The 18,762-nt window shown below is 31.0% G+C and overlaps 1 protein-coding gene across 1 annotated transcript in view; it reads left to right on the forward strand.

Annotated features, from left to right (window-relative positions):
- LOC134687765 (B-cell receptor CD22-like) overlaps nt 1–7,938 on the forward strand; it is a 28,232-nt gene extending 20,294 nt beyond the window's left edge. The window contains exons 3-5 of the mRNA XM_063548223.1: nt 2,337–2,648; nt 4,931–5,212; nt 7,625–7,938. Of these exons, the coding sequence (XP_063404293.1) occupies nt 2,337–2,648; nt 4,931–5,212; nt 7,625–7,938 (908 nt within the window). The remainder of the gene's footprint in view (nt 1–2,336; nt 2,649–4,930; nt 5,213–7,624) is intronic.
- Nucleotides 7,939–18,762: the final 10,824 nt, after the last annotated feature.

Genomic DNA, 18,762 nt, shown 5'->3' on the forward strand with positions numbered 1-18,762 from the left:
GTGTCTTGTCCAGCATCAATTATGTTTATTTCCATCAGTTATTAATTTTCAAAATTAATCTCATATAAAATCTTAATTTAAGATAATGATGCAAAAATTAAGAGTAGTAAGACCTGAAATTTATGGGTAGAGGATACAACTTTTCAATACACTATTGTGATCCTTACAATTAAATGTTACAAGCAGTAAAGTGATAAATATATAATTCATTGGCTTATCTGTTTAATGTGATTGTATATTTAAAAGGTGTATGACATCAATAGTATATGAGGTTTGATATATTAAAGTACTATCTGTTTTGTACCTCTACAATCAAATCACATAGTTTCTTTTACCAATAAAATAACGTAATCATTTTCTTAAAAGGATTGAATAAAGACAAACGGGACAAACTACAATAGCGTTAGATTGTAAACGCCTTGAAGGTTAAGTAATCAAGTATATAATATGACGAGAACTCATATATTGCTAAAAAAAAACATGACGAAATACGTATACCAAGTAAATGAAAATAATACTTTTTAGTTAAGTGCATCCAAAACGGTGGATAAATTCAACAATAACATTGCTCATATTTATTAATTGTTTGTGTTGTTTGAGCTATGATCTGCTTTATTATTTTAGTCTGTATGATTTGCAAATATTGTTTTCAAAATCTTATGTTTACTTATAAGTCTGTTGTTCTTTGATTTTCCTTTGTTGAGGTTGTTCATAGCTGTTTCTCTTTTTTCATTTTTTATGCAGATTTAACCGTTTGTTTTCCTATTTTCATGGTTTTAGACGAGTAATTTTTGGGCCATTGATATGTTGCTGTCCAGTGTTAGCAAATACTCGGTTTTGAAGACCGTACATTGACCCATAATTTTTGACTTTTTACTAATAGTGACTAGGATGGGATGCTGTCGCATTGGCACTTATACCACATCTTATATCTATGATTTACTGCCATTTGATTGAAAACCAATTTAATATGTTTCAAAGAAAAAAAATAATACCAAGTGTATGCCTTTTATTAATGTTTTATGAAACATGCTTGTACATATTTTTTTAATCTTCATGTACAAACAAATGCAACCATAGAGTTCCATAAATTTTGTAAATTCACAACAAATTTATATGATTATAAACATTGACGTTGCTTACATTTGAGTGAGAATATTTCTGGCAATCATTTACTCTTACATGAACACGGCTGCAGGATCAAATATACGGCTAAATGATGATATATGCATTTAAGACAGTACAATGTGGAAAATTACGAAAAACATTCCATGCGATTTTGTTAAAAGTAACTAGGCTAGAAACAAAAGGCGTTCAATATAAAAAAACATAGATCTTGTATTTTTACCAATGAGACAACTCTCTTCAAAAGACCGAAATGACACATAAATTATCAACCATGTAAGTCACTATGCGGCCTGAAACAATGAGCAAAGCCGATACCGTATAGTCTGCTGTAAAAGGCCCCAAAATGACAAATGTAAAATATTTCAAAGATAAAATTTAATTGCATAATTTTGTACAAAATAATGACGAAAAAAAACCAAATATATTACACATAAAAAACTACAACCACTGATGTATTACCGGCTCCTTTCTTAAGATAAAGAAATGGTTTAACTAGTTTAATAGCGCCATAATCTCCCCATACTTGGGGAAATATTGTAACAGCACAGCGTAAGAAAACAATATGCAAAACAATAAACGAATATCAGAAATAGTAATAAACGGCAACCACGTTATCACAGGCTCCTGACTTGGGACAGGCACACATAAAATGTAGCGGGGTTAAGATAGTGTGTCGGCTCTCTCTCTGGGGACAGTGGTGTAACAGTTAGCATACGAAAAAATATCAATTCAGTTATTAAAAGGCTGAACTCATCAGACTGGTACAACAAAGGTATACGAAATGCTTAGAGATAATGTAGGATACATGCATGTCCATGCATGTCCATCCATTTTATTGCTTCCTTCTTTGTGACTGCCTATTCTTATCTAGACGATGAATCAGTTTTCCACTTTTTGATTAGGTATTCACAGTTATGTAACAAACATCGTTGTTTTCTGAAACCCCGAAAAAATGTATTAGTTAATGGATAATCTATAAATAAGTTTATTGAATAAAGATTTGGCTAAGTACACGTGAGACTACGTTTCATTTGGTGAGAGAAATTAGTACATATCTAATGTGTTAAGGTTTCCGAAGGTTTAGAAAGTAACAAGTTCAAATGCTATCTAGAAGATCTGTTTGTGTATTGTCGGATCAGTGTCACACAACTCTTAAAGACTAATCATATAGTGTCTGGTCACCGTACTATAACCTTTGCTATTTTCAGTTCCAGTGTCAGATATCATCCTCTCAGAAACAGAAATTGAAACAAATGTGACCTCTAATTTTACCATAAGATGTAGTGTTATAAGCAGGCCTGCAGCAATAATTAAGTGGATTAGGTTCAACGCTGATGGATTACAAGATGATATTACATCCTTTTCACAAGTTAGCTCTAACCACAGTATTGCTGGCGACACAATTATGAGTGTTTTAACAATCAAGTTTTCGAAATTTGATAACAAAGGACATTTACAATGTGAAGCGAATAATTCGTTTTCCTTTCGACAATCTCAAGATATTCCTTTACATATATATTGTAAGTATGATTATTTCAATTTGACTAAGTTGATACCAGAATAAAATGATATATATATATATATAATATATAACTAGTTACATAGTCACATGATAGTGTGCTAGTGACCTAATAAGGTATATATGGATTTTACTGACCCAATATATACCGTATTACGTCACTAGCACACTATGTAACGAATTTATCTTACCAACTATCTATACGTGTACAAATCGGACTAGTGACCTATCAAAATGAAGAAGTCTTCAATAAAGTTAGCATTAACATGATTAAGAAACATATCATTTGATCCTTTGATCCCACAAAAACGGATGACAACATGTTAGATCTAAATGTGTTTTATGAATTTCTTTCACTTTATCATCACTATCTTCGTCTTTTGAAACCTTAAGATTTTTTCTCAGTACTGTTTAGTTTTTTAAAGGGACGTAACACCACTACTTACCGTGCATGACATAAGTCCCGCCTCCTTATTACCTTATATGGAATATAAAGGGACGTAACCCCACTGCTAACCGTGTATGAAATAAGCCCCGCCTCCCAACTAACATAATATTAAATACACACGGTTTCCACGAGGACGCTTTGAACCAGTCACAATCCTAGAAATGTATAGGAGGTAATATAATTACATATTCTTAGTCAACGCAATATATATAAATCAAACATAGTTAATGTATTGCCCAGGTAAAAACAACAACATGTACAGAAGCTGCTGTTTTACAAAGTAAATGTAATGTAAAACAAAGTCAAACCACAAGCAACAACTATATATATCATATTTCTGTGTATATTTAGGTTATTTTCAACATTATGAATTGTGGAAATAGCTTTTGTTGAAATAAAAGTAATCAATTGTTGTGATCATATTGGCATGTTATGTTGTACAAATAAATGGATGACAAACACATTTAACATTTATGTTTTTACATAATCCATCTAACACCAAGTATTCATCAAATTGTCATCTTAGGATTGCATTTTTGCCCGGGAAAAATTAAGCTGGATTCACCAAATGAAGTAAAGTAAATGCTTATTTCAAAACAAATCAACAAAGTTCGTCTACTTTTTCAGTTTGATATAATAAGAAAATATAAAAAAAAAGATTAAACAACACCTACGGGTGCGAGAGTTTCTCTCTACAATGTAGACCTATTGGTGGCATTCGGATGTTGTCTGCTCGATGGTCGGGTTGTTGTCGCTTTGACACATTCCTCATTTCCTTTCTCAATTTTATCACATTGTGTAACAACACAAACTCCTACAAATTACATAATTAAACATTTGTATTTCAATTCATGATTTCCGTGATAAAGATAATCTGTATATACGTTAATTTCAGAGCCCATAGCGCAAAGTGATAATTTTAATGTCATCTCTACTTACGTTTTCTGGCTATGAAATATCTATGTTACAGTTTGCATTGATGCCCGTCCTTTCGTCTGCAATAAGCAATGCATATGGCCGGAAATTTCGATACCGCAAACAATGTACATGACAACCATCTCTTATCAATTAGTCGGTCCAAAGTTTTTCAAGTTTCAATGATATTGCTGAATACTTGGCTAATTCATTCTGTGTTGTTAAATCATTTATCGCTAAGAGTTGTTGTTTCTTGTAGTCGTAATCGTGTCAATTTTTCATGAAATCTTTAACCTTCGCATAAGATAATGGTCTTGTATTTACGGAAATACATGTACCGACAGTTAACAAAATGGAAATATTAAAGGGTAAGAAGTGTTTTTACAAATCCCCTCATCACAGATAATCATCGGCTTTTAAAATTAGTTACTTGATTGATTCAAATCGAGAGTAGAATCAACTTGGAGTAGAACGTATGATCAGAGCATTTATTTGACACATCCAAATATATAATATTCATACATTAACATCTTTGTAAAACATGTATTATACATTTAAAGCAAAAAACTAATTTCTTTTGAAATGCTTAAGACATTATAAAAATGAGATGTTTCGATAGTTTTGCATGTAATGTAGAACGTATAAGGCCTGAATGTGAATATGTAAGACAATATTTATACTAAAATGTATTAACAGTGATAAGATACCTAAAGGATGTTATTAGCTATATATATAGATAGAGGTATATATGTGATCTTATCTCATCAAACAGTTCTTAACAAAACTTTGTACATTTGAAAAACAAACAATCAGCTTTATATTAGGACAAACGTAGAGCTCGTTTAAACCGTCAAATGCGATACAAGATATCATTGTCCAGTAAAAATCGATTGCAATGTTAATACTTGTTCTTGTTTCAGACCCACCAGAAAATAGACCTATTATTAGACAGGTTAAACCAGGACCCGTTGATTCGGGGGAAACTGTATATTTACATTGTTCTGTATATGGTGGATATCCTATTGCAAAAATCATCTGGGATTGCCAGGGTAAAATAAAAGACCAATCGTCTGACACGTTATCTGCAGTTATTCTAGAACTTGTTATTGATAGAAGTTATGATGATAAGATTTGTTCATGTACGGCAACACATCGAGACCCCAGCTACAAGCATACATTACAGCATAAACTTATTGTGTATTGTAAGTAAATATTCCTGTACTTGATGATATATGGTGCCTATTTCCATGTTACATATTTTTGAAATAGTTAAAATTCGTTGATGTTGAGACTATAATGGATTCAACAAAACATGCACATTGGAAAAATTAGTCCTTAAATATAACTTAAGACAAGATATTGTATCATAAATGTAGAATATAAATATAGCACCGCTAAACTGATCTAACATTTTGATTAATGTCATAACCATGTTCATGAATTACAAAACGAGTTGTGTTTATTTAGTCAGTCCATCTATACCAAAACTATCAACAATACCCGCAAAGCCATGGTTTGTTGGAAACACAACGAATGTCCTATGCTTGTCTGAAGAAGGCAAGCCAAAATCCGAGTTCCAGTGGTCGGTTAATGGACAATTGAAAATGGAAAACAATTCGGTTTTACATATTGGACCGCTAACAAAGACTGATGACAAGATTGAGGTATTCTGCAATGTCATGAATGAATACACAACAAGACATGGAATAACGCTAACATCAGAACCACTCCATCTTGATGTAGAATGTAATTATGACTTATATGAACATGTTTTAGCCAACTGGGGAAATTCTATATCTTATCAATTCAAGTGATAATATACCACCAAAACAAGGAATTTTACCTTGGTTTTAACCTTAAAAAAACGAGATAAAAATTGACGATAATTTAGATAATATAACAATTACCAAAAAAAAAAGAAACAGTGAAATCAAAAGCAACAGAAGATAGCCGTAGGCCATCTACTTTAAATTCCTCCCAACATGTTTTTACGATCTTAGATCTTTAAATACATGTATTATCACTGATCCTTAATTTTACCCATTGTGTCTTTTTCAGTATTTATATTTATTTTGAATTTGAATGTTGATAGATGAATTCATAGCACGACACTCGTATCGTGTAAAAGCACCGTTTTTTTATCCTTTTGGAGGTCATGTATTTCCTTCCGTTTCATGTTACCTTAATTTTACATGGGCTGATCAATATATACAATATTTTAGCAACGAAAAACTATTGTCGCTTAATCGAATATAGTATATAATTTAATATTCGAACCCTCATTTATTTAGATACGCTAGTCCTCTTTTTCAAAATGTTTTATGACTACAATAACAAGAACTATTTAAAGACTTTCTAAAGATATATTTCTGGGAACTATTCTGTTTATCACGAAGTCACATAACCTTATTTGTGAATATGTTTAGGTTATTTAACAGTCTTAAATTTCAAATTAAATGATATTTATGTTACTATTCATTACTAATGTACATTTTTTGTAAATGTTTAGTTAAGACTTTTCCGTTAACTTGAGTTCATTTACCTTTGATTAAATCGCATTTTTTAACGCGTTAATTACTTGTTAATTAATCTAATTTCACTCCCGGATTTTCGTGGAGTTCATTTTGTTTCTTAATCATTATTTATAAATGTTAATGTAAATGACCTTTGGTTTTGTAAGTCTTTGTTTACTCCTATGTTTTGATTGTTATTGTCTTGTTAAAATCATGTTGTTTTCAAATACACTTTTTTAGAAATAGGACGTCAATGTGGTAGTGTGTTTTGCAATACAGTTTTAATCTCTTTGAAGTACTTTACATTACTTAATCAAAATATCTAACAGAAAAATCTGAAATTTCCCCTTTCTGCCTCACTTAAACTGACAACAGTATGGATACTAGATTTGGATAAGCTAGAATTTTGTCTCTTTTTATTCTCAGATAGTAATATGATATTTTCATATTGCAAAATGTTTTCATCAGAAAAAACAACCGCATTCCTCTTAATGGAATGAACTTACAAAAACCATCCTTTCACAAACTATCCTTTGCCAGCAAATATATCGATGCCACTTACTTCGGCAAAATGCTCCACCCATGACTAGTTAAGTCGAACATAATGACAATACAACGAACTGTAGAAACAGCAGACTCGGTGGGCGAGTGGTCTAAATAGTTCAACTTCCATGTCACTAGCCTATTATTATTGAGTTTATGAGTTCGAATCATGCCCGTATCATATGCATTAAAATCTAATTGATTGTAATTGCACTTTTCCTGCCTAGAATCAGTGGTTCTGCTATTATGAAATGAAAGTGAAATTTGACGCCAATCAAGCAATCAGTCAACCAACCAATAAATTATCAAAAAAGAAATTTTACGCGGCCTTATTTCTTTAATAATAATGATCTTTAAAAGATATATATCAAAATGACTAAATAGAAAATGTGATAATGTAATGCAATTATAGACAATCACCCTTTTCGTGCCTTTGATATAAAGTACGCTTTTACGTAGTAAACATGAAATGGCATTGTTTTTTTTTGGGGTAGTAAAGAACCGAATACGCAATTAACCGGTATCAATTAATTTCATCATATATTATTATGTTTGTAGACAATCCAGAAGTCAAATTTGAAAACAACGTGCTCGAACTTTATGCTGTAGAAGGTGAAAATCTAACTGTTAAATGCTTGGCGAACGGTAATCCAAAGGCAATGGTACACTGGGAGGAAAGTAATATAGAGTTAACAGTTCCAGAAGACAGTCAGTCTGTATTATATATATACAGGATTGAAAGACATCAACACTTATTTACGTGCCATGCGGTTTCACTTTCTGCGAAATACGGTCAGCTTGTAACATCAAAGCCGATTGAAATAGAAATTTTCTGTAAGATTTTACAAAAATTAGAGAAAAATATGCATTAATCAATCATTGTTCTGTCCCCTGTATTCGTAATCTTTTAAAAGCACTTTAAGCAAATGTTTACAAAACAACGATACTAGCCTGGATTAAAGTTCAACTAAAAAAAAACAAGAATGATAAAGTTTTCTCAAATGTCGGAAGAAATAGACAATATTCTATTATAATGAATAGAATTTAAATGATGTAAAAAGATATTTTTCACAAATGTTTAATGGGCGCGTTTGATTCCTTTGATCTGGAGCAAAACCAATTGTCTGTCTATAAAGCATAAGTCCGTTTAACATGTTTAATCTTAATTTTATATAACAAAAATTGATAATTTGTTTTTCGGAAATCATTTTCATGTACATTCTAGCTCTATGTAACTATTATATGTCTGATGAATGAAATGAATATATCAATCAAAAAAGCATTTTGTATGCGTGCATTCCTATTTCACTGTTCGTTGAAACTAAAAGCTAAAGTTCGTCTAGAACTACATTCAAATTGGTCAGCAATCAATTTGGGATTCCGAAATTTTAATTTTGCATTTCATTTTATAGTGATGACAAGCAACATAAGATACTTTGTAATCCATTTCAAAGCTCATTAGATTGTAGAATATAATATCATAAACGTGTTTTTTACCAAATAAAATCAGATTTAGGAAGAAGAATTAATTTAAAAGGTTTTATTGTACATTTAAAAAATTGGACATATGAAGTAAACATAATCATTCTGGAAAATTTTTAATATTTGAGTTGCGTTCAATTTTTAACGGGAAATAATCGAATTAAAAGTACCCGTCACAAATTTATTGTATGTAGAAAATTTTCGTGAAGTTTGACTTGTGTTTGAGTGATGTCGTTTCTTCGGGTTTTTTTTCAACCGCAAAGTAATTATATCTTAAAGTAAAATTTTATTAATTGTCTATGAAAAGTAGTTTCTTTTGATTTATATTATTTTTACAATTTTCCCCCTAACTTTGCTTTATATGCTTCCACCATGATGATAACTTATCAACGAAATTTATTCATGTAAATAATGTGTTTTTCTCAAATAAAATCTATAAAAAATTTCATGAAGACCAACGAAGAAAATATTGTTGATATTCAAAACCGTTTGGTTAATTCTGTGTTGACAATAAGGATTCACTTGTATTCCACCAATCCAAATTGATCTATGTGTCCTTCAAAATTTAATAACAAAATTTCAAAGTAATGTTTTCACTTATTTCTTAGAAATAGGACGACAATATTTAAGTATGTAACAGGTTAAATTCGGATTTGAATTTTTAGATGTTATACACACTGGGCTTTTACATGTTCTTCTCTGAGACTTCCTGATGATGAATCCATACAAGTTCTTTGAATGACTGAAATTTATTAATTGTTGGTGGTATTTTCTGATGGAGATATACTGCATGTTTTCAGATCAACCGAATATTACCAAAATAGAAGTGCAGGGAAAGACACACTTACCGGAAGGACAAAATACAAGTCTTCTTTGTCAAGTTGACAGTTACCCGTTATCTAATATTTCATGGAGATACATATATAATAATACCTTGCTGATTGAGAATAGTAATGTGTCCAAATCGTATTTAAATATTGCCTCAGCAAATTGCTTGGATACTGGTATATACCAATGTAAGGCAGTGACCAATATCAAAGGCAAGCTATACAGTTCAACGGCACAGACAAATCTAAACGTGATTTGTAAGTATTTCGAATTCATAATTGAGTACAACATGTGTAAGACGAAAATGTAAAGTTGTTTTTGTTTATTCTTGTATACCTGGATTTTAATAATTCATGTTTTTTTCGAAGTTCTATCTCATATTTATGAGAAAGTATTGTTATTAACTATATTGTGAGGGATGCTTTGTATTTCATGTTGAGTTTGTTTTGAATGAGTGAAGTCACATAATTTATCCGATAGATATGATAAAATAATATTATGTGTCCATGTTAAGACTCCTTGCAGCGAATCTATGAGGGAGCGATAGCTCGTAGGTGGCCTGTTGCAAGGCAACATTTCTGTTCTCATCAAATCTTCTTTATTTGTCCAAATCTATCCGACCTTCATCCCAGACTGCCTTATAACAGAATCAACATTTCTATGTATTGTTAATTTGCTCTCGTTCTGGACTTTCATGATATATTTGTCACTGGGTGTAATGTTACCATGAATTCATCAATCGAATACATATATACCACAAAACTTACATTCCTTACCTTGCACACCTCTCCGTAGACATAAAAAAACCTAATGTTTTCTAGAATGCAGTTATGCAAATCTCATTTCGTTTGAAAAATATAACGTAGAAAAGATCCTTCCAAACATAAATCGATGCAATACATCTATGTAAAATACTCCAACCATAACTAGTTCATTTATAAATACAAACTTACTTAAGACATTCGATTGTTAAAAAAACCTAGTTAGTCTTTACATGCTATTCAACTACACTTCTTGGAACAAAAAACGTGAGTTAAAGAATCTTAACTTACAACTTTAATTCTAAACCTATTGTTAACTCCTGTACTTTGCTTGTATTTCCCCCTGAAAACGTTTAAAGGACGTAAAATCATGCTTCAAACAGTTGCGCCGTTAAAACTATTGTGAAGTACCTCTTTCAAATGTTATTAAAGTTGAAAAACAATCCTTCAAGTGAAATTTATTACTTACTTATGGCAGATGTTTTAAACAATCAAATTTACACCTTTTAAATTTGTCCATTGTTACCGAATGCTGGACAAAGACAAGCATTGTATTTTTTCGCTTATCAGTATTTTTTATTGCAACAATAATACATGTCTCAGCGGAAACCCTGCTTAAACTCACTGACTGGAAATAATAAACAATCATATGTCTGTTATATATGTTCCTTTAGGTTTTCATCTATCACTTGATAGAAAATAAAAATTTAAAAGTATCAATCCAAGGATCGTTTTACTGATGGGTCTGTTAAATGAGAACTTTTAAAACCGCGCTTGAGAACTTCTGCGAAACCTACTTTTCCTGGACGGTCTGTAACATATTTAAATATTCAACATCCATGTTTAGTGTACTCTAGTACATACAATGCATATCCCTTTCTTCTGCAATTTTGTACACTTTATATAAGATAAAATTAAGAATGGAAATGGAGAATATGTCAAAGAGACAACAACCCGACCATAGAACAGACAACAGCAGAAGGTCACTAGTAGGTCTTTAATGCTGCGAGAAATTCCCGCACCCGGAGACGTTCTTCAGCTGGCCCCTAAACAAATATATATACTAGTTCAGTGATTATAAACGCCATACTAAACTCCAAATTATACACAAGAAACTAAAATTAAAAATAATACGAGACTAATAAAGACCAGAGGCTCCTGACTTTGGACAGGCGTAAAAATGTGGCGGGTTTAAATATGTTTATGAGATTTCAACCCTCCTCCTTTATCTCTAGCTAATGTAGAAAAGGTGTATTCATTAAAAATTGGAAGACAGAATTGATCCAACTTTGAAAAAGTATGGAAATAAATATTTGGTCTTCAGAAAGATAAGTCATTCTCTGATCAAAGCAAAATAGTGTATGCAATTTCCTTATTAAAAATATTTTGTAAAAAAATCAACTGAATTTCTTAAATTCCATGGGAATCAAATAAATAAGGCAGTCGTTATTTAGGAATTTCATAGGAAGAATGAATATCAGGATGCACCATTCAAAAACTTCATGTTATGGTATGTACATGAGGTTCTCTTGCTGAAAACCTCAAAATTTGTTTACTATGTCGAACTCCTCTATCAGAGCATGCATTTTTGATAATCATAAGGCTATATAATCGAAGATTTAAATTGTTGTGGCTAGTATATATCTCGATAAGACATCACGAAATTTTACTTACCATGAGCAAAACGACAGGTGTCAAATGTGGATATTATTTGCTGACCCTTCAAGCGTCAAAAAGATATCCCTCGGTTTATAATAGGGTTGAAACCACATTTTCGTAGTGCAAAAATTTTCAATGCATTGTTTTATTATTTATTGTTTGTCTTTTTATCTTTTTTCATAATTTTTGCATCATTTTGTGGGTATCTATTTTACCTATGAGTTTGTTTTCCCTGTAGTATCATGAACCTGTTTTATACACTTATATTCGTTGTTTATATTTCAAAACACAAAGGAGTGCAATTGAATATACTCACATATGTTTTCATTGTCACTTATCACTTAACATGTATTCATTGCTTTTGTATTTTTAACTTTGTTTTTCAATTAATGCAGAAAATATTTATCACTTAAGGTGGTCCGCGTACAGATTATCGTTATCCAAGCCTTCCCAGTAAAATAGCTGTTGCCTTCAATGATAGTTTGGAACTAACTGTTCGTCTCGTTGCGTTTCCATCGCCGTTATTGAATTGGTACCTTCTTGATACGAAACTTAATTTCTCAACGTATGTTCTTGGAAGTTCTGTTACCACAACTATATATGTTCCAAAGGTACAAAAAACTTATCTTGGACGATACGCTCTCAACGTAATCAACAATGCCGGAAGCCACATCATTTATATAAATGTCGTTGAACAAGGTAAGTATGTATTTGCATATGCATAAAAGTTCCGGAACCAGATCTGAAGCTGGTGTGTGGGCTGGGGATACATCAGTGTTAAAAAAATATAAAATATTACAGGTAAATAATTTAATCAACAAGGTACAAATTACTTTTTACATTAGCATATAGTTAAAGGTAAACAATTTATACACTATGCAAGTGTTATAACACCAAAAATACTGCACAGTTTGTGGACAGTTGATTTGTTTAGTGAATATAAAAGTTTAAGAAATCGAAATTAAAACGTATTTAAGCTAGTTCTATTTAAAGATTATACTTACCTAGGAGAAAAATACCTGAGCTGTAATTGATTAATTACAATGCTTCTTATTGTAAGGGGTCTTTTTTTGTGTCATAGGAAAGCCCGACATGCCTTCTGTGTTGAATTTATTATGTGGAAGCACAACTGCAAAAATTGTCTGGACAGTCCCATTTGATGGAGGAGACAGACAAAAATTCCAAGTTCACTATTGGGCTGACGATAATGGTGCCCAAACGAACAAATCAAAATACCTAGATGATCCTGGCGAAGGAAAATCTCTTGAATATGAAACGAAAGGACTTAGAGAGAAAACAGTGTATTTTTTTCAAATTATTGCTTCTAATTCGCATGGATCTTCAACTACGACTATACAGTGTAATACTACATATGGTACATACAATCAATGTAAGCCTTAACCTTTAATTATAGAATATATTGGATTGTTAAAGCGATATGATGAATATGAACCTGCTTATCGAGCTTGGAGTGAATATCATAGGTAGTAGTCCGTGTCGAGTTAATATATGGGCAATGATCAAACTGTATAGCTAATGACTTTATTTTAGTAAAAAGGTCCTTAGTCGACTCAAACCGCTTCTGTTGTGTTATAGATAATGAACTATCAAAGATTTTTCTGCAAATAAAACCTAGGGGTGTCAAACGTCAATCCTTACAGCCCATGATGTGCTATGTGACAAGAAAACCCTTTACATATGTATTATCTGACTTATTATCCGTCAACAAAAATTATTTCTGCAAAGTTTACAGTATTTTCATCCTAGTTTAATATATTAATACGCCCTACGACTCATTTATAATTTGTAATAAAACCCACGAAATAATCTAGATAAATGAACTGTAAAAATCATTGTCCCGTTTCAATAAAAATATTGCTATGACTGCATGAAGCGAGGAACACATGGATTGTTACGATGTATGAAAAATAAGTCACTTATTTTATAATCTCCGTTTTTTTTTGGTTATGATCTTTACATTTTTATCGCGGAGAAAAAGATTGTTTTTTCAACAATTCTTTACACTCAGAAGAAAGATTGAATATTATATCCCCTTCCCCTTTTTATCATTATATAGAGTAACTGGTATATAACGATGTAAACAAAAACTGGCATTAAGCGAAAAGGTAAAATAACAAAAATATTGAACTCAGAGGAAAATATAATCGGAAAGTCTCAATCACATGGCAAAATCAAATGACAAAACACATAAAAAACGAATGGATAAGAACTGTCATATTCCTGACTTGGTACAGGCATTTTCAAAGGTAGAAAATGGTTGATTAAACCTGGTTTTATATCACTAAACCTCTCCGTTTGTTGACTGTCTCATCAAATTACGTTATATTTACAATGATGCGTGAACTTAACAGACATAATAAAAAAACAAATCGAACACGATATATTGATACCTGTTCATGTAACACGAGCAAGGTCAAGCTATTGTTCATATATAATTTGAATAGATAAAATATGTCAAAACCCTTCACACGCACGTGTTTCATCTGACTTGTTTTAAAAAATGTTTTGCATTTTTAAGCATATATATCTCATATGGTTTGCCTTTATTGTACAAATGTAGCTATGAAATACAAATCTTCATATCATTATTTTTCGAAAGTTAAATTGTGCGTTATCGGTTATTTTAGGTATTTCAGTTCAATAAACCGAGGAAACGAATGTTTCCGCCTTAAACCTGTGGAATACGGGAATAAAGTAAACCATTAATTGGTAACAACACACGATAGCTATCAAACAAATTAAATGTTTACGTGAATTAAAGTGTGCCTTTTTATCAAGAAAATAATTACCTTATACAGGTCATTATTTCAAGCCTTGAAGTTAATATTATTGAAATATGGTATCGTCCGGATTGATTCTTCAACAGAATGACTTGTCGATCTGGAAAAAAAACTCGATGTATGTTGTAGGTTTATAAATAGCATTATATATCTAATACGGTGTTATCATATATGAAATAGATATATATTTACTCAGACACTTTTTCGGCCTTGTTTACGCTACGCCAATAATTTCTAATAAGTAAACTTTAATTCATTTTCAATTGTTTGTTGACTCCAGTCGATTAAATATTTACATGTTTTGTCAATAACTCTAAGCATTCGTTATGAAATGAATTGCACTGACTGACTGCTCATAGTTTAATGCTGTGCATGTTTTCAATTGTTTAACTTAAATGTAATATTATACATTTTTTAGCATCTACAACAGAGAGCAACCAGATGACCGAGTTTACTGTAGCAATTATCGCTGTTGGCTCTGTTGTGTGTATCCTACTGATGATCTTTCTGGTTTGTTATTGTAAGATTTTATTATATTTTATCATTCTTAGAGTTGTCAAAATGAATTCGTTAGTAATCGTTGGTTCAGGTTTGTCCTATATATTTTTCGTATTTTACTTTGTTTACTTTGTTTAGATTGAGACAGTTAATTTCCACATTTCAATAGATTCAAAATGTTTAGTAGGTTATTTAACATGATGTTGTATATTTGTTATAGACAAGACAGACATTTCCTTTAATGACCTTTTCTGCCCTTTGCTATTCACTTTTCATTTCTCTACATTTTGATTGAGGCATTCTAATACTAGTGTGACGTTCATTTTCAATGAACTAGTACACAATTTTATTTAGTGGCCAGCTGAGGATGATCTCCGTATGCTGGCTTTTCGCGCTGTGTTAAATATACTTTGGTGGCGTTCGGCTGTTGACTGCTTTTTGGTTGAGGTGTTGTCTCTTTGACATGTTCCCTATTTCTATTCTCAATTGTAGTAAACGATATACCAGAAACATTACAGAGGGGGGTCGGAAGGGTCCTGATCCCAAAACTCAGGCTTAAAAACATGAAATCTCGAGGTCCCAAATTTAAGGACATTTCATTGCCGACATCCCGAAAGGATCAATCCCGAAATCCCGAGCTTAAAAACACCTGATCCCGACGTCCGGAAAAGGTCATGTCCCCTTCATTACACGTTTGCATTGGATCGCTTTCCTACTATCACTTATCTTTTTTACTATAGAGTTTTTAATGTTTTGTAGTAAAAAAAAAAAAAAACCCTTCTAAAAATGGCGACATAAAACTTAATTTTAGATCTCAACTCATTACTCATTAATGAAGAAGACAAATTTACCATAGTTTCTTCATAGTATTGATAATTAAACATATGTTTGTCGACAAGATATCAACAAATACTTTATTGTAGGTAGAAAAAATAAAGGCTGTCAAAATACCAAATCTCCAAGGTTTGTATGTTAACATGCACAATAAGTAATTGAACTTTAGGTCTATAATATACATTTCTATATATAAATATAACAAAAATTTTAATTCATTTAATTGATATTAATGATACAAATATAATCACATTTAATAAAAAAGAGTGAACATGGCCGGGTACTTGTTCATCCCAACAACAAATTGACTTTAAGTATATATATGAGAGTACTCGCAGTTACTGACAGCTAGTTTAAAACCAATAACAACAAATAAAAAATCATACATCTTAGACTAAATAATCAATCAGTACACTTCCAAAATCCAATAGAAGTAGTAAAGAGACGTCACAGAAAGGCATGACCTTTCGCAAATCCAATATACAGGAGTCCACGGATTGTAGATCCATGAAAGTGATTTTTTTTATGTATTTAAGGAGGCTCGAGGCTATAAACACTTTATATAAGAAATTCCTGATAACTTGATATTTTGTTCCTTTAAGTAAGTAGATCAAAATAATAAAATAAAATTAGGGGGTCACCGTCCATTTAAGAGCTCCATAGGTCATCGAAAAAAAAGTATGATTTTGCTATTTTACAAAGGAATAATAGGGGAAAATTGTGTGTTGACATACTTAGATTTTAATAACGGATTCAATTTATATAAGATGTCATTAAATTTTGTTTTCCAACAAGCACTAGTATAGTTTTACATGTTAAGGTAAATTAAAATATAGGTCACCGTGGGTTTTAGAAAATTATTTTACATTCTTTATCCAATTTTTGGCGGGAAAAGTCAAAAAGGGAAAACATCATCTGCATTACTTTCTTCTTAGTAAACTTTAGAGAATTAAATTACAGATTTCCATGAAAATATTATATTAAACTATTCAAAGAGGATTGCAAGTGAAGTTCAGAAAAAGGAAACACATTGGGTGGGTCACATTTTAGGAGAGATAAATCACTGAAAGTATGATACCATGGCAACCATTTTTTTTTCATATGTAATTTCTTTTTTTCATCTGTTTTTCAGCTCAAAGTATTTGCACTTAAATCCTCAGTATGATTTATCAATGTATAAGATCCTGTAGTGAAATTCAGGTCAACATTTGATTTAATGTCATATAATCAAATCATAAGGTCAAAGGTCATAACATTCATATTTTAATTGCCAACCTTAGTTGTAGGGAACATTTAAGATAGTTTTGAAAACAGAATACCAAACGTTGAGAGTGAAAATTGATTCTCATTTGCCATTTAATCTTTTTCATATCTCGCTAAATGGTAAAGGTTTACTGTTTTGCTCATTATTGAAGGTAGTACCAATAGATGTAAACTTCTTTGTCGTTTGGTTTCAGTTGTCTGATTGGCAATCATATCATTTCTCATTGGCAAAAATACTGAATCTCCTTATTTATATATATGTATATTTAATTGATATAATATAAACTAAAGTTATTGTCTCAAAAATAATTGTTTTCAGACAAGAACAGACATCCACTACAATTATGTGACCACAATCATTCCTGGTCATATAAATACAATTAGCAATATAAATGTTGAAACGCATGTTTCGATTTGCAGCAGTCATTAAATTAACAAAATTATTTTATTCATATAATACCCCTTTAACCATTTATAGTGCACTAGTGCTTTTTAACCTGTTCTGAAATCCCTCATTCTCTTTTTTTTTTTATTTCCCTCATCATTCCTTATAACAAATGTATTAAATGAACAACAAATGTTACGACACAGTTTATTTCTTGAACTCCATTTTTAGACACAAGCTCAAACATTTTATATACAGCTAAATATTGAATATATATTATTGTATTCTAGACTGGGTAACTTTAGAAACTTGTGGAAAATTGCAGACAAAATGTTATGTGAAACTTTTCCATAATCATTTCTCAGATTGATTCCTAAATAAATTATGAAAATATAACGGGTATTTGAAATATTTTCTTTGAAATTTTCTTTGAAATTTTCTTTGACTGTTGAAATCTATGTTTTATTGACAAATTTGGTATCTCTAATATATCCAAAACTGATACTCTACAATATATCAAAACTGATACTAATTGTGACATTTGACAACTAGAAAAACTGCAACTTGGTAATATAAGTAATATCTATATGTATGTCTGGCAAACTCAAAAGACAATAACATTAACATGTAAAATATAAAGCACACAAGGCCATTTCCATTTTGTTAAGCGTTATAAAATTTTAAATACGATGTATGTTCAGATATTGAAAATACACATCTGGATCAGAATGAAGAAAGGACCTTAGATACCAAAAAGTACTCTATACTACCCACTTTTTTAGCGGAGGGTTTAAAAGCAAGTAAAGGGTTTTGGGAAAGTGTATCATAGGATATTTCTATATACATGTAAGACATGGGAAAGAGTTGAGCTCCTCCATATTTAAATCTGAATTTGCCACACAAAAAAGGAGATACAGTTCATTTTATAGGCATAGAGTATATTTAATTGAAACATCTTACAATGTCTTACTGCTCATAGTCTATGATAAAAATTGTTTATTTATTATAAAACCTATAATATATACTTTTAGATCATACCTATAAACTTTCAAACTACACAATAGTTTATAAAAAGTTTTAATGAAGTATACAATGTTAAAAAAATTAGAAACATTCCTTATAATTCATTTTCTAACTATTCCACGCAATCAACATAATGAAGTCGCAGTTCCATACTCTGTTATG

Source organism: Mytilus trossulus, chromosome 10 (assembly GCF_036588685.1).
Source record: "Mytilus trossulus isolate FHL-02 chromosome 10, PNRI_Mtr1.1.1.hap1, whole genome shotgun sequence".
Taxonomy (NCBI): Eukaryota; Metazoa; Mollusca; class Bivalvia; order Mytilida; family Mytilidae; genus Mytilus; species Mytilus trossulus.